General features: G+C 39.4%; 3 protein-coding genes across 12 annotated transcripts in view; 1 reads left to right on the forward strand and 2 right to left on the reverse strand.

The window, feature by feature from the left end:
* rad52 (RAD52 homolog, DNA repair protein) overlaps positions 1-24239 on the forward strand; it is a 120500-nt gene that overhangs the window by 43814 nt on the left and 52447 nt on the right. The window lies entirely within an intron of this gene.
* On the reverse strand, positions 266-2450 carry LOC141767019 (transmembrane protein 60-like). The gene is made up of 2 exons (XM_074634291.1): positions 2186-2450; positions 266-2155 (listed from the first exon to the last, which is right to left on the reverse strand). Exon 2 carries the CDS (start codon positions 2141-2143, stop codon positions 1739-1741), a length of 405 nt encoding a protein of 134 aa, XP_074490392.1. The 5' UTR covers positions 2144-2155; positions 2186-2450; the 3' UTR covers positions 266-1738.
* prr5a (proline rich 5a (renal)) overlaps positions 8760-24239 on the reverse strand; it is an 18313-nt gene continuing 2833 nt past the window's right edge. For 2 of the 10 annotated variants that reach the window (XR_012593727.1, XR_012593730.1), the window contains exons 2-12: positions 20384-20514; positions 15400-15525; positions 15214-15294; positions 14678-14726; positions 14487-14544; positions 14285-14376; positions 13837-13977; positions 11646-11781; positions 11272-11550; positions 9903-11188; positions 8760-9807 (exon numbers count right to left, since the gene is read on the reverse strand). Coding sequence is in view for 3 of the 10 variants with exons in the window: in XM_074634244.1 (XP_074490345.1) it covers positions 10905-11188; positions 11272-11550; positions 11646-11781; positions 13837-13977; positions 14285-14376; positions 14487-14544; positions 14678-14726; positions 15214-15294; positions 15400-15525; positions 20384-20514 (1377 nt within the window). In the remaining 7 variants the exon portion in view is untranslated. Of the gene's footprint in view, positions 11189-11271; positions 11551-11645; positions 11782-13836; positions 13978-14284; positions 14377-14486; positions 14545-14677; positions 14727-15213; positions 15295-15399; positions 15526-20383; positions 20515-20740; positions 20886-24239 lie in introns of those variants that run through there. The other 8 variants (XR_012593728.1, XR_012593731.1, XR_012593729.1 and 5 more) reach the window with 5 other exon arrangements.

A 24239-nucleotide genomic window follows, 5' to 3' on the forward strand; every position in this document is an offset into this window, starting at 1 on the left:
AACTTTGGTGCCACAACAGTAGGTGTGTATATATATATATATGTGTATATATATATATATATATATATATATGTGTATATATATATATATATATATATATATGTGTATATATATATATATATATATATATATGTGTATATATATATATATATATATGTGTATATATATATATATATATATATATATATATATATATATATATATATATATAGATAGAGGAAGTTAAGGATTTACATTCAATCCGCGTCAGTGGCAGAGGGACATCCTGGGATGGGTACTGACTAGGGATGCACCGATACCACTTTATTTCAGACGGAGTACAAGTACTTACATTTGGGTACTCTCCGATACCGATACGAGTACTTCTCTGTGTCTAAAGACCCTCGTTAACAGCCAGCTGGAGGGTGTGAGCGACACACGGCAGGCTGGGGAGTCCCGCATACGAGGCGGTGCGCCGCCACCGGGTCTAGGTCGGCTTGGAAAGGCTCGGGGTGACGGTGCTTCCCGGGGCCGTGGACAAAGTGCTTGCTGCGCTCTCTCTCACCGCCGGGGAGGGACGGGGCCCGGTGCCACTGTCGACCAAGGCGGACTATTTTTAGTGCACCCCAACTGCGTTGTGCCCCCAGATCGGGGCTCGGCCCACGTTAAAGGCGCCAGGGGTCTGTGGCGATGTCTGCAACCCGCTCGACCCGTCTTGAAACACGGACCAAGGAGTCTGACGCACGCGCCGGCTGAGGTGGGATCCCGGCCCCGAGGTGAAGCGTGAGCGTCTGCGATAGGACCCGTAAGATGGTGACGAGAGGTTAACGTCACGCTGCTGTAAAGTGGTAACGGTGCCGTTGTATCGGAGCCGTTTTGCGAGTACGAGGACCCGATACACGATACTGGTATTGGTATCGGTGCATCCCTAGTACTGACTTATAATTGTAATGTGTGTATCATCACATATTGAAGTTGTGAGGTTTCTAACTGCTTTAGAGAAATGATCAGATAGTGACGTACACGGTCAACAGTGAGTTCATAAACAGGTATAATATGGCTCAGTGGCACACAGTGCAGATTAGATCATTTCATACCGTCAATACACGACTAGTTTCAGCGTCGCAAGGATCCCTCATTAGACGTCACTGTGTCTGTGTGTACATACTGTATGTGTGATCTCTCCCTAGAAAAGGGAATTGAAGACCAACATTTAGTGAAGCTGATCTGATGCAGTGCAGGTCGAGTTTATATCAAATAAACATCCTGTTTTTTACCCTCTAGCCCAGTTCACCATTTCATTAAATCCTGCAGCCTGAAGACGAGCCAGAAGGCAGTAATGTGAACGCCAAAACAATGTGAAGGCTGGAATTATTCTAGAGATGCCAAACTGTGTGGACTGGTGTACGTACAATCTTCCTTTTGAACAAGGATCCAATGATGTCACAGAATGACACAAACTCAAACACCACTTCCTGATCCGATACTCGTTCTCTTTTTCTCCCATAAACCTGCAAACCACACCGTGTAGAACTCACTGTGATTTAACTGTAACTTATAGCACACACAGTGAATTTTATAACGACATTGTCAAAGAAAGTGTATTTAATGTGGAAGCGTCGTGTCCGACCGACACCAGGTCCACTTAAGGTCAGTATCGGCCCGGATACCAGTCCGGTGGATCAGATTGGTTCATCCCAAGCGATAGATGTTTGAAGTTTTTGTCCCCCGTGTTACATGTCTCAAAGAGTCCTCTGGCTCATTCCCTCCTGTAGTGGAACACACTGTGGCCCAGCTCCACCAGCGCCCCACCCAGCAGCACCCACAGAGGGACACACACCACGCTGACCCACATCTCCGTGAGGCTCTCCAGGCGGGAGCACAGCGTCACACAGAAGGCCAGCTTCAGCAGCAGGGCCGTCAGGTACCACAGCCTCCTCTTCAGGCTCTGCTCGCCATCCCTGGGGTCAAAGTCCGGCTTGCAGCGCCCCGCCATCTTCACTATCAGCATGAGGATGAGGATGGTGTCGAAGGTCCAGACGGGGAGGAAGATGAGGAACCAGTTCCAGTGGATCTTAGCGTCCAGCTTGAGGACCAGCATGATGAGGAAGATCAGGGAGAAGATCCAGGAGAGGAGCACCCGCTGGGCCAGGGACATCTTCATCTACAGAGAGGACTGGCTCGGAACCAGCACCAGCTACGGAACCAGAACCAGAACCAGAACCAGCCACAGAACCAGAACCAGAACCAGCCACGGAACCAGTATCACCTACAGCCAGAGAGACTGAGGACTTCAGCCCAGGTGACACACACTCTCTCACACACACACACAAACACACTCACACAAACTCACACACTCACACACACACACACACACTCACACTCACACACACACACTCACACTCACACACACAGTGATCTGAAAACAAACAGAACACAGTTCTCTGATGGTTTAGTTAGTTAATAACTGGAATAAGAGTTGAGTGCTAGCTGCTAGCTGCTAGCTGCTAGCTGCTAGCTGCTAGCTGCTAGCTGCTAGCTGCTAGCTGCTAGCTGCTAGCTGCTAGCTGCTAGCTGCTAGCTGCTAGCTGCTAGCTGCTAGCTGCTAGCTGCTAGCTGCTAGCTGCTAGCTGCTAGCTGCTAGCTGCTAGCTGCTAGCTGCTAGCTGCTAGCTGCAACTACTGAGTGAAACACAAATAAAAACATTGTTCAGAGAAAGATGTCTTCTTACCAAGTTCACCTGGAGACTCAACCTGTCTTCACCTGGAGACTAAAGTGTCCACTTTAAACAGAAGATGTAGTTTAAACTCAGAGCCTCACAGAGCAACTCTAGTTAGCTGCTAGCTGCTAGCTACTTCCGGCTGTTAGCTACTTCCGGCTCAGCTCCACCAATTCCCGGCAAGGAACTCCAAGTTTCCGGTCGGGCTTTACAAAACAAAAGCATGATTATAATCAACCCTTTGTATTTTATTTTGTATTAGATAACTGCATGGCTTCCGGTACCCCTCTTTCAAAACAACAGCATGATTTTATCAGCTGATGTGTTTTATTTTGATAGGTAACTGCAGGTCTGTAGTATTGAGGACTCTGAGTTCATTAGATTTGTTTCAGAGCTGAAAGCTCTGAAGGAAATCTAGTAAGTGCACCTTGATAATAGACTGATAATAGTTTTTACTATTGCCACGGTCAAGAATGAATGATAAAGGTATAATATTCAAGAATTAACTAAAACACATTGTATAAACCAGAGGTCAGAGGTCATCAAAAAAAAAGATCTGAAAAAAAATAAATCTTTTTTTTCAGATATTTTTCAGACTTTTTTCAAATCTTTTTTTTCAGACTTTTATTTCAGACATTTTTCAGATCTTATTTTTCAGACATTTTTCAGATCTTTTTTTCAGACTTTTTTCAGATCTTTTTTATTCAGACTTTTTTCCAAATCTTTTTTTTCAGACTTTTTTTCAGACATTTTTCAGATCTTTTTTTTCAGACTTTTATTTCAGACATTTTTCAGATCTTATTTTTCAGACATTTTTCAGATCTTTTTTTCAGACTTTTTTCAGATCTTTTTTATTCAGACTTTTTTCCAAATCTTTTTTTTCAGACTTTTTTTCAGACATTTTTCAGATCTTTTTTTTCAAATCTTTTTTTTCAGACTTTTTTTTCAGATATTTTTCAGACTTTTTTTTCAGATATTTTTCAGACTTTTTTTTCAGATTTTTTTCAAATCTTTTTTTTCAGACTTTTTTCAGATCTTTTTTTCAGACTTTTTTCAGATCTTTTTTATTCAGACTTTTTTCCAAATCTTTTTTTTCAGACTTTTTTTCAGACATTTTTCAGATCTTTTTTTTCAGACTTTTATTTCAGACATTTTTCAGATCTTATTTTTCAGACATTTTTCAGATCTTTTTTTCAGACTTTTTTCAGATCTTTTTTATTCAGACTTTTTTCCAAATCTTTTTTTTCAGACTTTTTTTCAGACATTTTTCAGATCTTTTTTTTCAAATCTTTTTTTTCAGACTTTTTTTTCAGATATTTTTCAGACTTTTTTTTCAGATATTTTTCAGACTTTTTTTTCAGATTTTTTTCAAATCTTTTTTTTCAGACTTTTTTCAGATCTTTTTTTCAGACTTTTTTCAGATCTTTTTTATTCAGACTTTTTCCAAATCTTTTTTTTCAGACTTTTTTTCAGACATTTTTCAGATCTTTTTTTTCAGACTTTTATTTCAGACATTTTTCAGATCTTATTTTTCAGACATTTTTCAGATCTTTTTTATTCAGACTTTTTTCCAAATCTTTTTTTTCAGACTTTTTTTCAGACATTTTTCAGATCTTTTTTTTCAAATCTTTTTTTTCAGACTTTTTTTTCAGATATTTTTCAGACTTTTTTTTCAGATATTTTTCAGACTTTTTTTTCAGATTTTTTTCAAATCTTTTTTTTCAGACATTTTTCAGATCTTTTTTTAGATCTTTTTTTTCAGACTTTTTCAGATCTTTTTTATTCAGACTTTTTTCCAAATCTTTTTTTTCAGACTTTTTTCAGATCTTTTTTTTCAGACTTTTATTTCAGACATTTTTCAGATCTTATTTTTCAGACATTTTTCAGATCTTTTTTATTCAGACTTTTTTCCAAATCTTTTTTTTCAGACTTTTTTTCAGACATTTTTCAGATCTTTTTTTTCAAATCTTTTTTTTCAGACTTTTTTTTCAGATATTTTTCAGACTTTTTTTTCAGATATTTTTCAGACTTTTTTTTCAGATTTTTTTCAAATCTTTTTTTTCAGACATTTTTCAGATCTTTTTTTAGATCTTTTTTTTCAGACTTTTTCAGATCTTTTTTATTCAGACTTTTTTCCAAATCTTTTTTTTCAGACTTTTTTCAGATCTTTTTTCAGACATTTTTCAGATCTTTTTTTCAGACATTTTTCAGACATTTTTCAGATCTTTTTTTCAGACATTTTTCCGATCTTTTTTTTCAGATCTTATTTTTCAGACTTTTTTTTCAGACATTTTTCAGACTTTTTTTTCAGACATTTTTCCATATCTTTTTTTCAGATTTTTTTTGTCCGACATTTTTCAGATCTTTTTTTCAGACTTTTTTTTCAGACATTTTTCAGATCTTTTTTTTCAGACTTTTTTCAGACATTTTTCAGATCTTTTTTTTCAGACTTTTTTTTCAGACATTTTTCCATATCTTTTTTTTCAGACTTTTATTTTTTACTTTTTTTCAGATTCTTTTTTGAAAAATTTCTGAAAAAGAAGTCTGAAAAAAATATCTGATAAATGTCTGACAAAAAAAGTCTGAAAAAAAAGATCTGAAAAAGATCTGAAAAAAAATATCTGAAAAATGTCTGAAAATAAAGTCTGAAAAAATGTCTGACAAAATGTCCGAAAAAAAAGATCTGAAAAATGTCGGACAAAAAAAGTCTGAAAAAAATGTCTGAAAAAAATATCTGAAAAATGTCTGAAAAAAAAGATCAGAAAAATGTCTGAAAAATGTCTTTAAAAAATATCCGAAAAAAATATCTAAAAAATGTCGGACAAAAAAAGTCTGAAAAAAAAGATTGAAATAAATCTGAAAAATGTCTGGAAAAAAATGTCAGTAAAAAAAGATCTGAAAAATGTCGGACAAAAACGTCTGAAAAAATTCTGAAAAAAAAGTCTGAAAAAAAGATATGAAAAATGTCTGACAAAAAAAGTTTGAAAAAAAAGATCTGAAAAAGATCTGAAAAAAAAGATCTGAAAAATGTCTGAAAAAAAAGTCTGAAAAAATGTCTGACAAAATGTCCGAAAAAAAAGTCTGAAAAAAAAGATCTGAAAGTGTCGGACAAAAAAAGTCTGAAAAAAAAGATCTAAAATATGTCGGACAAAAAAAGTCTGAAAAAAAGATCTGAAAAATGTCGGGAAAAAAAAGTCAGTAAAAAAAGTCTGAAAAAAAGATCTGAAAAATGTCGGACAAAAAAAGTCAGTAAAAAAAGTCTGAAAAAAAGATCTGAAAAATGTTTGGAAAAAAATGTCCGAAAAAAAAGTCTGAAAAAAGACCTGAAAAATGTCTTTAAAAAAATGTCTTTGAAAAATATCTGAAAAATGTCTGACAAAAAAAGTCTGAAAAAAAATATCTGAAAAAAATATCTGAAAAAAAGTCTGAAAAAAAGTCTGAAAAAAAATATCTGAAAAAAATATCTGAAAAATGTCGGACAATAAAGTCTAAAAAAAAATATCTGAAAAATGTCTTTAAAAAATATCCGAAAAAAATATCTGAAAAATGTCTGACAAAAAATGTCTGAAAAAAAAGTCTGAAAAAATGTCCGAAAACAAAAGTCTGAAAAAAGAAGATCTGAAAAGTGTCGGACAAAAAAATTCTGAAAAAAAGATCTAAAAAATGTTGGACAAAAAAAGTCTGAAAAAAAAGATCTGAAAAAGATCTGAAAAAAAATATCTGAAAAATGTCTGAAAATAAAGTCTGAAAAAATGTCTGACAAAATGTCCGAAAAAAAAGATCTGAAAAATGTCGGACAAAAAAAGTCTGAAAAAAATGTCTGAAAAAAATATCTGAAAAATGTCTGAAAAAAAAGATCAGAAAAATGTCTGAAAAATGTCTTTAAAAAATATCCGAAAAAAATATCTAAAAAATGTCGGACAAAAAAAGTCTGAAAAAAAAGATTGAAATAAATCTGAAAAATGTCTGGAAAAAAATGTCAGTAAAAAAAGATCTGAAAAATGTCGGACAAAAACGTCTGAAAAAATTCTGAAAAAAAAGTCTGAAAAAAAGATATGAAAAATGTCTGACAAAAAAAGTTTGAAAAAAAAGATCTGAAAAAGATCTGAAAAAAAAGATCTGAAAAATGTCTGAAAAAAAAGTCTGAAAAAATGTCTGACAAAATGTCCGAAAAAAAAGTCTGAAAAAAAAGATCTGAAAGTGTCGGACAAAAAAAGTCTGAAAAAAAAGATCTAAAATATGTCGGACAAAAAAAGTCTGAAAAAAAGATCTGAAAAATGTCGGGAAAAAAAAGTCAGTAAAAAAAGTCTGAAAAAAAGATCTGAAAAATGTCGGACAAAAAAAGTCAGTAAAAAAAGTCTGAAAAAAAGATCTGAAAAATGTTTGGAAAAAAATGTCCGAAAAAAAAGTCTGAAAAAAGACCTGAAAAATGTCTTTAAAAAAATGTCTTTGAAAAATATCTGAAAAATGTCTGACAAAAAAAGTCTGAAAAAAAATATCTGAAAAAAATATCTGAAAAAAAGTCTGAAAAAAAGTCTGAAAAAAAATATCTGAAAAAAATATCTGAAAAATGTCGGACAATAAAGTCTAAAAAAAAATATCTGAAAAATGTCTTTAAAAAATATCCGAAAAAAATATCTGAAAAATGTCTGACAAAAAATGTCTGAAAAAAAAGTCTGAAAAAATGTCCGAAAACAAAAGTCTGAAAAAAGAAGATCTGAAAAGTGTCGGACAAAAAAATTCTGAAAAAAAGATCTAAAAAATGTTGGACAAAAAAAGTCTGAAAAAAAAGATCTGAAAAATGTCTGGGAAAAAAAAGATCTGAAAAGTGTCTGAAAAAATGGACTAGACTGATACAGAAATGATCCCTCTCAATCATCTCTAATGCCCTAGTACAGGGGTGCCCAATACGTCGATCGCGATCTACTGGTCGATCGCAAAGGTAGTGTGGGTAGATCGCATGGCATTAAAAAAAAAAAAAAAATTTAATTTTTTTTTTTTTTTAAATAGACGTCAGCCAACAAATTGCAACACTGTTTCACCTGAACTCATCTGGAGTGGAGGATGAGATTTTGACACTACAAGCTGACATTCAGCTTAAGTCCAGGGCTCATGGACAGTTCTGGAACTTACTCACAGAGGAAAAGTACCCCAACATGAGGAAATGTGCTACCTCCTTGACTGCATTATTCGGCTCCACTTATTTATGCGAGTCAGCCTTTTCCCACATGAAGATTATTAAGTCCAAATGCCGTTCCACCTTGACTGATGATCATTTGGAAGTGTGCTTGAGGCTGGCTATCAGCAGCTACTGTCCGGACTATGCATCCCTGGCTGATTCCATTCAGTGCAAGTCATCAGAGTAAGGTAATGACAAAAAATTTACAGAGTTATATTGTACAATATGGGTTCATGCAGTTATGCAAGGTACACCAACATATATTGTACATATAAAGAATACTCAATATATTTATAAATAAATATATGTTTTGCATTTTTATAGTAGGTAGATCATTTTGACTTGGTCATTTTATAAGTAGCTCGCATGCTGAAAAAGTGTGGGCACTCCTGCCCTAGTAGAAGTGTGTGGAGGTGTCTGTTTCTGCAGAGACTCTGCAGCCCTCTGCTTGTATTTTCTCTTTTCTTTTTCTTTTTCTTTCCTCGGGACGCTTCCAGGCGTCTACAAACAGCCTGGATCGTTGCTGCTGCTGCTGCGTACACATGTTGGATATTTTTGGTGATTCCAGTATTTTTAGACTTGGAATATTTAAATTTAGATATAAAATATGAAAAGTCCTAACTGTTTTTGGTGTCTGGTCAGAGTTTCCTGGGGTGGGAGGTACACTAGGGGGATTTGGACTCATGACCTCAGTATTTCTAAATTCCTGGCTGCAGCTCTGATTATCGGTGGATTAATGGAGCTCCACTAAACGGTAAAACTAAATCCAGCTGCGACTGTAGATCCTCTCTTCTTAATGACCAAGCACATTAGAAGTGGCAAATATTCTATTTATAATAAATAGATTTTTTAAAATAGAAGGCGATAACCCATGTTTTTAAATACTATTCAAATTTATTTATTTTTTTACTGGGCTAGTATAACAAATTAATACAAAGTACAACTCCGTAGACATCATAGATTGTCAAAAAAGTAAAGTACAAAACGCTTGAGGTAAAACATCGTTTGGAAAAAGATCCTGTTAAAAAGCCCTTATTAAAATCTCAAGTCATTTAAAGGTAAAAGCTCACTTTACACTATCTAGCTGTCCTAAAAACCAACAATGCATTTTTATTTACAAGGTAGTGGTGGTGCAAAATACAGTGTGTGAGACGACATTCAGTCAAAATGTTCACGTCTTTATCAAATGTAAACAAGAAACAGTCATTCCTCAAAGTCCGGCTGTACACAGCGAATACAGGAAACACTGTCACACTGATGTTTGCTCGAAGAAGAGAAGTTTGCATTAGACCTCTACGACCGCCGCCGACAGTAAAAACAATCCAACAGTCCACATGTTCATAAGATGTCGTAGAAAAGAGAGCAGAAGACCTCATTACTGTGTTACTGCCGAGAGGCAGACGACAACGCGTGAACAGAAAATATAAAAGTGTTGTGAGGTCAAAATACACAAATACAAAACAAATCCATGATAAATATGTTAAGTTTCTGTCACTTTTCCATGTAAAAGGTGGCTGAAACAGCCGTCTCCTCAGTAGAGGTCACAAACTGATGCTGTCTGAAAACCTCAGAACTCCAAGTTTGGTGATTTTAACTTCAGTTGAAGGATTACATGTTTCTCTTAAAGGGTTAAAGGGTTAAATTACACGGCTGTGTTGAACACTTGATTCTGATTGGTCAATCATATTATTTCTATATAGCAGACCGTTGCTAAGTATAGCAGACCGTTGCTATGTATAGCAGACCGTTGCTAAGTATAGCAGACCGTTGCTATGTATAGCAGACCGTTGCTATGTATAGCAGACCGTTGCTATGTATAGCAGACCGTTGCTATGTATAACAGACCGTTGCTACGTATAGCAGACCGTTGCTACGTATAGCAGACCGTTGCTACGTATAGCAGACCGTTGCTACGTATAGCAGACCGTTGCTACGTATAGCAGACCGTTGCTACGTATAGCAGACCGTTGCTACGTATAGCAGACAGTTGCTATGTATAACAGACAGTTGCTATGTATAACAGACCGTCACATTATTGATTTGTTCAGTGAGCAGCTGTGTAATAAGCGGGATAATGTACAGCTAGCGGGTCATTGTTGTGAAATAAACGGCTGCATCGTCATGTCAGGGTTTATTTCAGAACAATGACCGGCTCGCTGTACATTATCATTACATAAAGACTATATTGTATATTTTTGATATTGTCAACAAATCTCAATGTGTTTTATACCATCACTGGATTCTTTCTGACTTCCTCAGTCTGTCTGTGACACTCAGCACCAAGCTCATTCATTTCTACTAAAGACTAATGAATCTTTAAAACATGGGTCACAAATAAACAGATTCAAATTCAACAAAGCTAAATAATTCCTTTAAAGATCAGGACACTGTAGTTTTAAACATAAACAGGAATAAATAGTGCATCTGTTGGGGTCTCCTTTCAGCAGCAGATTAATACACATCCAGACAGAGGAACATGTGTCTAACTGTAACTGAGTCGCTCATTGACGTGTTTTTAGTCGTTTCATGTTTGGCTTCAGAGGCAGAACTTTCTGGGACCGATTCCTTGTTGATTTTAGTCTTTTCATGAGATTTGTTGTCAATAAGAAAAATATAGAATATCACCGGACTTATTCCTAAAGAACATTACGTGATTTATTTTGGGTCTATGGAAACATTTGAAAGCTCTGGATACAAAGCTAAAGATAAAGATAAAGTCACAACTACGGTGCCCTCAAGCTGAAAAACATTCAGTCCTTTAATAATAATAATAATAATAATAATAATTATTCCACTGTGATTTTCTTTGTATTTTGTTGTATAAAGATGTTTTTCTTAGCTCTTATAAAGTTGATATTTTAGAGTTGCGAGGTTTTCACTCACCAGTGAAGCACTTGGAATGGACGAGTAAGAAAGGAAGGTGGTACCAATTTAATGAAATGTTTCTTTAATCTGTCTCACAGATTATTACCGTACACACTGTGTGTGTGTGTGTGTGTGTGTGTGTGATCCTAAAGGCGACCACAGCTACACGGTACTCTGCCTGCCCTCGTGGCGGTACCCCATAGCCTCTGAGGAGTGAGGTGGAAAATCAATGAATATCCCGTCGGAGTCGGAGTCTGCAGACTCCAGCACTTGTCCGATGATGGTTTCGGGGCTGGATGATTCGCTGGGCGGCGTGGAGGAGGCGCCCTTGCTGAGATCAGTCATTGTTGTCGTGGCCTCGGTGCCGTGCAGAGCTCCTGAGGAGTGAAGGATTGATGGAGACGAAAGAGGCAACGCCATGGCACTCGCTCCCGCTTGTACAATACCTGTGAATGAGAGTGTGTTAAGTATTATGGATTATTACAGTATGATTTCAGTACTTCCAGACGGATCTTAATCTGTGTCATACCGTTGAACGCAGAGCCCACACACAGCCAGTTGGAGGAGGGGCCAGACAGTTCAGGTCCCGAGGCCAGGCCAGTGTAGGCCAGTCCTTGGTCCTCCAGGCATGTGATAATCTCACAGGCCGAGTGGCGCCGAATTCCTCCGCTGCCAACAGAGCCGGCATCTGGGTCATACTCAGCCACGGGGGTCAGCAGCAGAGGGATGTTGTAGCTCTTCGATCGTACCACCGGGTTCTTAGAGGGTTGATCCGCAGACTTGGACCAGCCCCACGGTGAACGCTTCTCTGAGAGACCAGAAGAAAAGGAGGGAGGATGTTAAAGTTCTGTCCCTCGTCTGACACGTGGAATTATTACTCTGCTTCTGGCTTCACCGTCTCACCCAGAACACAGCAATGGGTCTCAGCACCGTCTCCAGAGTAAAGCCCGTGCGTGCCCAGGTAGGGCGAGACCACCTTCTGAATCAGGGACTCGAGCCTCAGGTAGTCCTCATTCACACCGCGCGACTCATGGACCCCCTAGAGACAGACAGAGACAGAGACAGAGACAGAGACAGAGACAGAGACAGAGACAGAGACAGAGACAGGCATCACCATAGAGAACAGATAAAGCTGCTCCTCGGTGCTTAACAATCAAGACCATGAAAAATAATAAGTGACAGTTTTGATATTTAATTCACAGAATAAATCATTTATAAAATAAAAATATCAAACATTTTCTTCTTGCAGCTTCTCCAATGTAAGAATGTGGTGCGTTTCTCTCTCACATATCAGTGACCTTTGACCTCCAGAATCTAGATCCAAAGTGGAAGTTTGTGCTAAATGAAGAAATTTCCTCCAGAAATATCTTCCTGAGAAATCACGTTCAGAAGAATGAGTCGGTCTGATGTACGTACAGACGGACAGACGGACGGACGGACGGACCCATCACAGAATGCATCCGGGCTTTGGATCAGAATCAGAAACCTGTTTACGAGGATTCTGTGGAGGATTTAGTTTATTTTTTACATTTTGTTGATTAAATATGAATAATAATAAAAAGCACACTAGATCAATTGATAATGAAAACATTAGATATCATTAGATACAAATCAACTGTTGACTTTACGCAGTCACAAGTAGAAGTAGACCAATGAATCGGCGGCGATAAGACGTTTTACAAACTATCGTTATCGGTGTTACTGAGCTCCGATAACGGCCGAAGGCTGCACAGACGCCGCCGGTCACGTGGGGACGTACAGCACCGCTTTGCATGAAGTCTCCAAACACAAAGACAAGAGATCTCTCCAATATAGAACTCAAAACTATCATCTCTTTGTCTCAGATACAAGACAGGCAGACGGGAGGAAATGATTCACTTTAACTTTAACTGGCTTAATGTTAACCATCCATTCATGAAATCAAATAGCACACTTTAGGATCCTCCTGACCCGGGAATATGCACCAATATTAATGGTTTGTAAGAGTGGAATATAACAGGACATGCAACAGAAGTCATCCTGTCCAGTCATCAACCACAGAACGGTGCAAATAATTAGAACATATTCCAACGATGTAATCCGTGAAATCTCTTACAAATGATTAAATTCAGAGTGACAAAAAACAGATTTATTAATAACGGTGTGTGTAAAAGTAGCTGACCAGGCTGCTGCAGAAGTAAAGAAGATATCGGACGATTAATCAGCTTTTTCCTGCTCCAAATTATCGTTATTATATCGACCTTTAAATCCACTATCGGTCGACCTCGAATTACAAGTAAAAGTTCTCACAAATATTTTCATTTATTTCATTCAATTATGGACTCCTTTGATATGCACTAGGTGTTTTTATTGCAATTCAATCTTATGTGTGTATATTCACGTCTAGATATTAGATATTAGAGCTGGACCGAAGAGGCTAAATTGCAGGTGATTATGATCTGTGATATTGGTGATTATCATCTGTGATATTGGGGATTATAATCTGTGATATTGGGGATTATGATCTGTGATATTGGGGATTATGATCTGTGATATTGGTGATTATAATCTGTGATATTGGTGATTATCATCTGTGATATTGGGGATTATGATCTGTGATATTGGGGATTATAATCTGTGATATTGGTGATTATAATCTGTGATATTGGTGATTATAATCTATGATATTGGGGATTATGATCTGTGATATTGGTGATTATCATCTGTGATATTGGGGATTATCATCTGTGATATTGGGGATTATAATCTGTGATATTGGGGATTATGATCTGTGATATTGGTGATTATAATCTGTGATATTGGTGATTATAATCTGTGATATTGGTGATTATAATCTGTGATATTGGGGATTATGATCTGTGATATTGGTGATTATAATCTGTGATATTGGGGATTATGATCTGTGATATTGGGGATTATAATCTGTGATATTGGTGATTATAATCTGTGATATTGGGGATTATGATCTGTGATATTGGTTCACCGTTCTGTGCTCGGTGACCTTGTGCAGAACTCAGAATGATCTGGTGTTTGCCTTGTTGGGAACAGAAAGAATAATGGAAGAGTGAGTGAGGAAACAGGCGATCAGGCCTACCTGTAGAATGAGCAGCATCTGTGTAACCGAGGGGGGCACACGGGCCCGAGGTCGAGACAGGGCGTCCTCCAGCTTTACGCTCAGGACGATGGTGTTCCTGAAGTGAAGCAGAGCGAGCTGTTTGACAGATGGCTCCTTACCCTGCAGACATTCAGCACACAGAAAACAGTAGAACTGAGCAACAATGATCACCATCCAGTCAAGGTTGATTAGTTGAGGTTGTTGGGCAGCAGAGACAACAAGGGATCACAGTGACCTTTGACCAACAAGATCTAATCAGTCCATCCTCCAGTCCAGCTGGACGTTTGCGCCAAATTTGAAGAAATCCCCTCCAGGCATTCCTGAGATATCGTGATCACAAGAGATGGGACGGACGGACAACCTGAAAACATAATGTCTCCGGCCACGGCGGCATTAGAACCGGCGGACTGTGAAGATGTTTGTGTACCTGAACCGGATGGAAGATGGCCTGCAGCATCGAGAGAACATCACAGAAGAAGAAGTCCCAGGTCTCTGCCAGAGAGTCGAGTAACTTCTGACCTGCATCGATCACACAGAAGAACAAACCAGAAATACAGTTGATTCAAGCTTAAAGAGCCGGCACGGACCACCACAACATATATTCACACCGTTGATCCAGTCAGCCGTACCTTCGTAGAACCGGATTTTGTCCCGGAGGATGACCATGCCTTTGGTCAGCAACTGGTTCTGTGAAATGCAGAGAAGACGGCGTTAAATCTAAATATGTGAGACACCACCGCGTTCATTTATCTGAACGGGGTTTTGCAGCCATATACTAATAATCCCGACCCGATTTCATTCACTACTAAAACAGTATTACCTGAAGGTATTCTGTGAAGAAGAAGCCCAGCTCGGTCTTCAACAGATGCCTGAGGACACAAATGTGTGGCTTCACTTTATGACTCCAACACAACAGTCAATAATCACAAGATAGTATCCCACCGTTAATAATGTGTTTACAACCTGCAATTAATGACTTAACTGTGTAACATGTGACTTTGCAATGACATGAACTAGAGCCACAGCATGTCCTGAGTAGTTGTCAACCTCCTCGTGGCTTTTAGGTTCATGGAAATATGTTTACTGGGCTGTAACTGAGGCTGATGTGATAGAAGTGATGGCTCTGGTTTAGAAAGATAATGAGATATCTGGCATAACCACATGACTCCCCAGACCCACATACAGTACACTTACACAAACGAGCTCATTCACAAGAAAACACTCAGTCAGCAAACGTAGGACAGAACAGCAATTATTAAAATATAATTATAGCACCAAATGACATCAACGGTCTAAAATAAGGATGTTTTCCTCTGAGCTGTGTGAATGTGTGTTTGTGTTTGTGTCTGAACTCACCGGACACCTTCGTTGAGGGCGTAGAGTTCGTTATCTGCCAAACCCTTCTTCTGGAAGACCGCTATGACGGCGTTGTGGATGCTGCAACACAACACACAAACTCGTCTTCATAATGTTCAAAATGCATTTTAGCCACTAAGTCTTGTTGCACCTTGACTGTGCCGTGCCGTGCCGTGCCGTGCGTACCTGTTCCAGGTGGCGTTGGCTCCTGCCCTCTTCTGCTTCTCTCCTCTGTCTTCTGGTGAACTTTTCTCGCTCTTTCCCAGCTCGCTGAGGCTCGGGGAGCTCATCAGCTTCAGCCGGTGCAGAGTCCTCATGAGGGAGATATAGAGGAAGAGGAAAGAAACAAGAGAATGCACTGAGTAGTGGACGGGAGAGAAAGGAGGTCAGGCTATGAGCTGACATACAGAGACACAGAGGAGATAGCTGGAGGGGAGAACATGAGCAGCAGGAATCTGTGAGATGGATAGAGAGTACGCAGAGAAGGAAAGAGCACAATGACAATAGGAAGAGCGGCCGGTGACAGAGGAGGAGAGAAGTAGGACAGAGTGATGCATAGTGAGAGAGAGGCAGCACGTTAAGAGTAGTATGGGTGGAGCCACGGCGAGAGGTCCAGGTCTCTGAAGAGGAGGAAACAATAGCACATGCACTGATGGGGGGGCATACTCTTCCTCCCTCTCTGCCTCTCTTCCAACAATACAACCATTGATGCAAACAAATATTTATGCAGAGCACAGATGCCAGAGGAAGTGCAGGGTAAGCAGACTGAAGCAGTTTGTTGTGCTTGTCACTGTACAGCGAGGAGGCGGAGGAGGAAGTCGTTGGGCTTCTTCACAACAACAACAGGGAGAGGAAGCACTGACACGCTGACGGACAATAAAGAAGCTTTTCCTGCTCTCCCGTTTTCAGCACAGCTGGTGCAGAACAACTAAAGTAAAACAACAGAGCAACGTTTGAGACGAGTGTCCCAGTGTCCCGGTGTCCCACTGGATCTGGACACCAAACAGGTCCAGTCGGATCTGGAGAAATGTGTCCAGAAAGATGCACAAGACATCCAGAATATGTCTATTTGATGGACTGGTGCAGTCATATATCATATATATATAGAGAGAGAGATATACAGACGTAGGCAAAGTTGTTGGTAACGTTCCGTTAAAGATAGAAAAACCAACAATGGTCACTGAAATAACTTGAAACTGACAAAAGTAATAATAAATAAAAATTCACTGAAAATTAACTAATGAAAATCAGATATTGTTTTTGAATTATGGTTCAGCAGAATCATTTAAAAAAACAAACTAATGAAACTGGCCTAGACAAAAATGATGGTAACATTAACTTAATATTTTGTTGCACAACCTTTTGAGGCAATCAATGCAATCAAGTGATTTCTGTAACTCTCAATGAGACTTCTGCACCTGTCCACAGGTATGTTGGCCCACTCCTCGTGAGCAAACTGCTCCAGCTGTCTCAGGTTTGAAGGGTGCCTTCTCCAGACTGCATGTTTCAGCTCCTTCCACAGATGTTCAATAGGATTTAGATCAGGGCTCATAGAAGGCCACTTCAGAATAGTCCAATGTTTTGTTCTTAGCCATTCTTGGGTGTTTTTAGATGTGTTTTGGGTCATTATCCTGTTGGAGGACCCATGACCTGCAACTGAGACCAAGCTTTCTGACACTGGGCAGCACATTTCGCTCCAGAATGCCTTGATAGTCTTGAGATGTCATTGCACCCTGCACAGATTCAAGACACCCTGTGCCAGATGCAGCAAAGCAGCCCCATAACATAACCGAGCCTCCTCCATGTTTCACATTAGGTACAGTGTTCTTTTCTTTGGATGCTTCATTTTTGCGTCTGTGAACATAGAGCTGATGTGACTTGCCAAAAAGCTCCAGTTTTGTCTCATCTGTCCAAAGGACATTCTCCCAGAAGCTTTGTGGCTTGTCAATATGCATTTTGGAAAATTCCAGTCTCGCTTTTTATGATTTGCGTCCTCCTGGGTCGTCTTCCATTAAGTCCACTTTGGCTCAAACAGTGACGGATGGTGCGATCTGACACTGATGTACCTTGACCTTGGAGTTCACCTCTAATCTCTTTGGAAGTTGTTCTGGGCTCTTTGGTTACCATTCGTATTATCCGTCTCTTCAATTTGTCATCAATTTTCCTCTTGCGGCCACGTCCAGGGAGGTAGGCTACAGTCCCGTGGACCTTAAACTTCTGAATAATATGTGCAGCTGTAGTCACAAGAACATCAAGCTGCTTGGAGATGGTCTTATAGCCTTTACCTTTAACATGAAGGTCTATAATGTTCTTTCTGATCTCCTGAGACAACTCTCTCCTTAGCTTTCTGTGGTCCATGTTCAGTGTGGTACACACCATGATACCAAACAGCACAGTGACTACTTTTGACCCTTTAAATAGGCAGACTGACTGATTACAAGTTTGAAGACACCTGTGATGCTAATTACAGGACACACCTTAGTTTAACATGTCCCTATGGTCACATCATTTTACATCTTTTCTAGGGGTACCATCATTTTTGTCCTGGCCAGTTTCATTAGTTTGTTTTTTAAAATGATTCTGTTGAACCACAATTCAAAAACAATATCTGATTTTCATTAGTTCATTTTCAGTAAATTTTTATTTATTATTACTTTTGTCAGTTTCAAGTTATTTCAGTGACCATTGTGGGTTTTTCTCTCTTTAACGGAACGTTACCAACAACTTTGCCTACGTCTGTATATCACAGCTTTGTTGAATACTTGATTGTGATTGGTCAATCACCTCGGGCTCCTGCATCGCCCCGTCGGGGTTTATTTCACCACAATGAGCAGCTCGCTGTACATCATACATCATCTTGTGCATCTTTTTGGACACATTTCCCCAAATCCAACCTGACTTTGGACATTTTGGGATCTCTATTAGAATAATAATTTGTGGATTTGAACAACACATATTTCGCTGCACAGTTTGAGTTTGTAATGAGTGACCCAGCGCTGGTAGGCCACTGATTGTTTAGGGGTTAAAGGAATAGTTTGACATTTTGGGAAATTCTCCTTTTCTCTTTCTTTGCCGACGGTTAGATGAGCAGATTGATGCTCCAGACAGAGAGTAGTATCAATCTGCTCATTTATCAACGTTAAACTATCACTGATAACAATATATCAGCCAACAGTCATTTACAGACGACATGAAGAAAACATTTGATACGGATCCTTCAGATTAGTTTTTAAAGTTTTAAAATCTGTTTTAATTTTGTTGCGCACAAAATATAATGAGTGGGACATTTTGAAAAATGAATTTGCTGCTCTCTGGTGGACAAACTATGGAGACAATATCACCTCAGAACGTATCGCTGGCATGTCTGTACTGACATTTCTCATTTCTTATCAACATATATACTGATACGATATAAACTGTAAAAACAAAGTTCGTAAACTTGTGTTTGATGGATTATTTCTCTGTTGTATCAATGCTAATGGTCATTGTATTTTACATCGTTGGAAAGCCTGTTTATTTACCTTCACAATGATGTCCAACTTGTAAGGATCATGCATTTGTGGGATGAGCAGCACAGCTGATTATGTGGGTAGCGCCAAAGAAAAATTTGCCAAAATGCTCTGCCAATGGTAAACAGTGTATTGTCATAAGGCTACCAGGAAGCCTGCAATGACTGCCCTTCACCGTCAGGCCCGTTGGCGCTGGTGTCGACAACACAGACAATGGAACCTGAACATGTGGGGGAATGTCATGTTCAGTGATGAGTCCAGGTTCTGTCTGCCAAAGTTGGATGGCAGGTCAAAGTATGGAGACGACGCGGAGAACGCTATGCTGATTGTTGAACCGATGGAGTAACAGCTTTTGGTGGGGGCAGTGTCATGGTGTGGGGGGGGGGGGCATCTCCCTCACTGGCAAAACAAGGCTTGTCATCATTGAAGGCCATCTCAATGCAGTGAGATATCGGGATGAGATTCTGCAGTCAGTAGCGATCCCATATCTCCACAATCTGGGACCTAACTTCATCCTCCAAGAAACAACGCCCCCCCCACAGAGCCAGGGTTATCACAGACTACCTCCACAATGTGGGAGGAGAGAGAATGGAACGGCCTGCCAAGAGTCCACACCTCAACCCAATTCAACACTTGTGGGATCATCTTGGGCGTGCTGTACGTGTTAGAGTGACCAACACAACCACGCTGGCTGACCTGCAACCAATCCTGGTTGAGGAATGGAACGCCATCCCACAGCAACGTGTGACCAGGTTGGTGACCAGCATGAGGAGGAGGTGCCAGGCTGTTGTGGCTGTGTATGGATCTTCCACCTCTACTGAGGCTCCTGACGGTGGATTCAATCAATCAATATGTCTTGTTTGTTCCTTGTTACTGATAGAGAGTTCAATCATCCAAACAACTCAAAACAAGAGTCAATACCAACAGGAGAATACACTGTTTACCATTGACGGAGCATTTTGGAACATTTTTCTTGGGTGCTACTCACATAATCAGCTGTGCTGCTCATCCCTCAAATGCATGATCCTTACAAGTTGGACATCATTGTGAAGGTAAATAAACAGGCTTTCCAACGATGTAAAATACAATGACCATTAGCATTGATACAACAGAGAAATAATCCACCAAACACAAGTTTACTAACTTTGTTTTTCCAGTATATATAAGCTAACATCGTTGACATATTGGCCTGGTCAGTTTGTCGGTCTAAGTCTATACGCGACAACCTCCCCTCTTCAATCCTAACTTCAGGACGTGAGTGTAAATAAAGAAAAGAAAATGTCTGCGTATTTCCAGGAGGTCCTGGTGAAAACCACGAGCACTCTGAAGAGGAGGAAATGATGAGTTCAAACCCACGCAGTCCAGAAACTGTCTGCTGACAGCACGGCAGTAAACAACAGACCCCTTCCACGCCCACGTACACACAGACGTAGAAAACATGGAAAGCAAGTGTACAAACTGATGAGATGATCATCAGACTAACACGCCACCAGGACATCATTATTATCAGGTTAACATGTGTTGCAAGCAAAGCTCAGCCGCTTAATGAAATCCTTTGGGAGGAGAGACGGTGGGATTTTTATGCATGTTAATTAATATTCCATGCATTTTTCCAGGAAGCTGTGCGTTGTGAAAATGTACTCCCAGGAACTGAGCCTCACCTCCTGATTGGATGCTCACTGCTGCTGTCCATGTCCGGGCTCGGGGGAGGAGCAGAGAAGGTGCTGAAGTTGAGTGACAGGGGTCGGGAGGAGGGCCGGGAGGCATGCCTCCGCCGGAGTCCATCGAGCATCTGAACAGAAGAGGGGAGGTGATGTACAAATGGTTATTAAGGTTTCACTGAAGGTAAACGGATCATCAACGGCACACCAAGCGTACAGGAGTGATCGCAAGCAGCTGTTTGAGGCATCAGTGAAACACAGTCATGGTACTCCTGCTACCACGTTGAGACAGTGAATGACATGAGGAACACTGAAGCACTGAAACACACAGACAGAACGAATTGAAGTAAAACTTACAGTCACAGGAGCACCGGAGAAAATCAAACCACGTAATTGTGACCTCCTTTAAGGAGTGTGTAACCTGCTGGGTGCTTTCTATTTCCTTATTCTATTATTTCAACACTATGTGAGAGTGTTTTGCAATCAGAGCTGAAGCTACGCCCCGACCTTAGCACACTCAGGTTACATCAGAGAGAAAAGGGGAAATGCATGTGTGTGCTTGTACAGTAGGAGTGTGTGAGTGTGTGTGTGTGTGTGTGTGTGTGTGTGTGTGGGGGGGGGGGGGGGGGGGGGATTTTCCCTGTAAAAGCCACGAAGCCAGCGTGATAGTATTATAGTCTATTTGGTTGCGGTGTAAGAAAATATCGATACACGAGTATTGCGATATTATGTTTTGCGATACTGTATCGATTCTCCAAAACGCTGTATTGATTATTAATTAACCTTTTAAAAATCCGACGGCCCGCCGGCGAACCTGACTTTACTGTATTTCTGAGGTTGTAGTAGTGATGGATCTTTCAGAGGTTGCAGCGACAGTTTTAAAGCTAGAGTGAAGATACTGGTCTCATATGAAACTAGAAAACATAAGGAACACATTGGTAAAACGGTTAAAAGAAATGTTAATAATTAATTAAAAAGCTGAGAAAAACTCGTCACTTGAAGGAGAAAAGCTGCTCCACCTTAAGAGTCCACCTTAAGAGTCCACTTTAAGAGGCTTGTTAACAGCTTCACCTGTGGCCGTTAAGTCAACTAAAGTCAGCGTCCTGTTGCTGGCGCTTGTGCTCGCTCTACATAGACATGAAGGAGCATCGCTCAACACAGTGAGGAGACACACGTCAGCTAAAAGCACAATATCACTCTATATTTCAGCTGCTTGGCAGTAATGTTAGCTGACCAGACCAAGGTCTCTCCATGAATCAATGCTGATCCTAGTGTTGGCTTTTCCTGCCTCAGCCTCCCGACCGCGGCCGGAGGGAACGGGGGAGACGATAACGTTTCTCTCTGCGGAGCCCCGTCACTTCACAAGACACGGGAAACCTCTGTTGGTCTGGAGGAGCTGCAGCAGTTATTTCTGCACAAACGTCCACTGAACATTCACTAGATATTCTCCGAGCTAAACTAACTCTTCTGCAGTGTGGAGTGAGCAGCATGCACGTGAGAGGTGGAGCGAGAACGTTGTGTTTTGTTAGTGCAGATAGGCAGCGGAGCGGTCTGAACAGCGTAGCCACACGCGAGCGCGCATGGGATCCCGACCGGTAGATTTATACCTGTAAGAAGTTACAAACATCCCTTATGTATACTACACCATCATACACCATACACGTATGATGGTGTATGATGATGTATGATGGTGTATGATGGTGTGTTATGTGTATGATGGTGTATTATGGTGTATGATGGTGCATGATGGTGCATGATGGTGCATTATGGTGCATTATGGTGCATTATGGTGTATGATGGTGTATGATGGTGTATTATGGTGTATGATGGTGTATTATGGTGTATTATGGTGTATGATGGTGTATGATGGTGTATTATGGTGTATTATGTTGTATGATGGTGTATTATGGTGTATGATGGTGTATTATGATGTATGATGGTGTATGATGGTGTATTATGGTGTATGATGGTGTGTTATGGTGTATTATGATGTATGATGGTGTATTATGGTGTATGATGGGTGTATGATGGTGGTATTATGGTGTATTATAGTGTATGATGATGTATGATGGTGTATTATGGTGTATGATGGTGTATTATAGTGTATGATGGTGTATGATGGTGTATTATGTGTATATTAGTGTATGATGGTGTATGATGGTGTATGATGGTGTATTATGGTGTTTGATGGTGTATTATGGTGTTTGATGGTGTATTATGATGTATTATGGTGTATTATGGTGTATTATAGTGTATGATGGTGTATGATGGTGTATGATGGTGTATTATGGTGTATTATAGTGTATGATGATGTATGATGGTGTATTATGGTGTATGATGGTGTATTATAGTGTATGATGATGTATGATGGTGTATTATGATGTATGATGGTGTATGATGGTGTATTATGGTGTATTATAGTGTATGATGGTGTATGATGGTGTATTATGGTGTATAATGGTGTATGATGGTGTATTATGGTGTATGATGGTGTATGATGGTGTATTATGGTGTATGATGGTGTATGATGGTGTATTATGGTGTATGATGGTGTATGATGGTGTATGATGGTGTATGATGGTGTATGATGGTGTATTATGGTGTATGATGGTGTATGATGGTGTATGATGGTGTATGATGGTGTATTATGGTGTATGATGGTGTATGATGGTGTATGATGGTGTATTATGATGTATGATGGTGTATTATGGTGTATGATGGTGTATTATGGTGTATTATGGTGTATTATAGTGTATGATGGTGTATGATGGTGTATTATGGTGTATTATAGTGTATGATGGTGTATGATGGTGTATGATGGTGTATTATAGTGTATGATGATGTATGATGGTGTATTATGATGTATGATGGTGTATGATGGTGTATTATGGTGTATTATGGTGTATTATAGTGTATGATGGTGTATTATGGTGTATGATGGTGTATGATGGTGTATTATGGTGTATGATGGTGTATGATGGTGTATTATGGTGTATGATGGTGTATTATGATGTATGATGGTGTATTATGGTGTATGATGGTGTATTATGGTGTATGATGGTGTATGATGGTGTATGATGGTGTATTATGGTGTATGATGGTGTATGATGGTGTATGATGGTGTATTATGGTGTATTATAGTGTATGATGGTGTATTATGGTGTATGATGGTGTATGATGGTGTATTATAGTGTATGATGGTGTATTATAGTGTATGATGGTGTATTATGGTGTATTATAGTGTATGATGGTGTATTATGGTGTATTATAGTGTATGATGGTGTATTATGGTGTATGATGGTGTATGATGGTGTATTATGGTGTATGATGGTGTATGATGGTGTATTATGGTGTATGATGGTGTATTATAGTGTATGATGGTGTATGATGGTGTATGATGGTGTATTATGGTGTATGATGGTGTATGATGGTGTATGATGGTGTATTATAGTGTATGATGGTGTATGATGGTGTATTATGGTGTATGATGGTGTATGATGGTGTATGATGGTGTATTATGGTGTATTATAGTGTATGATGGTGTATTATGGTGTATGATGGTGTATGATGGTGTATTATAGTGTATTATGGTGTATTATGGTGTATGATGGTGTATGATGGTGTATTATGGTGTATGATGGTGTATGATGGTGTATGATGGTGTATGATGGTGTATGATGGTGTATTATAGTGTATTATAGTGTATTATGGTGTATTATGGTGTATTATAGTGTATGATGGTGTATGATGGTGTATTATGGTGTATGATGGTGTATGATGGTGTATGATGGTGTATGATGGTGTATGATGGTGTATGATGGTGTATGATAGGCTATAGCTCTAGTGTTTGGGTGTC

The sequence above is a fragment of the Sebastes fasciatus genome, chromosome 4 (genome assembly GCF_043250625.1).
Source record: "Sebastes fasciatus isolate fSebFas1 chromosome 4, fSebFas1.pri, whole genome shotgun sequence".
Taxonomy (NCBI): Eukaryota; Metazoa; Chordata; class Actinopteri; order Perciformes; family Sebastidae; genus Sebastes; species Sebastes fasciatus.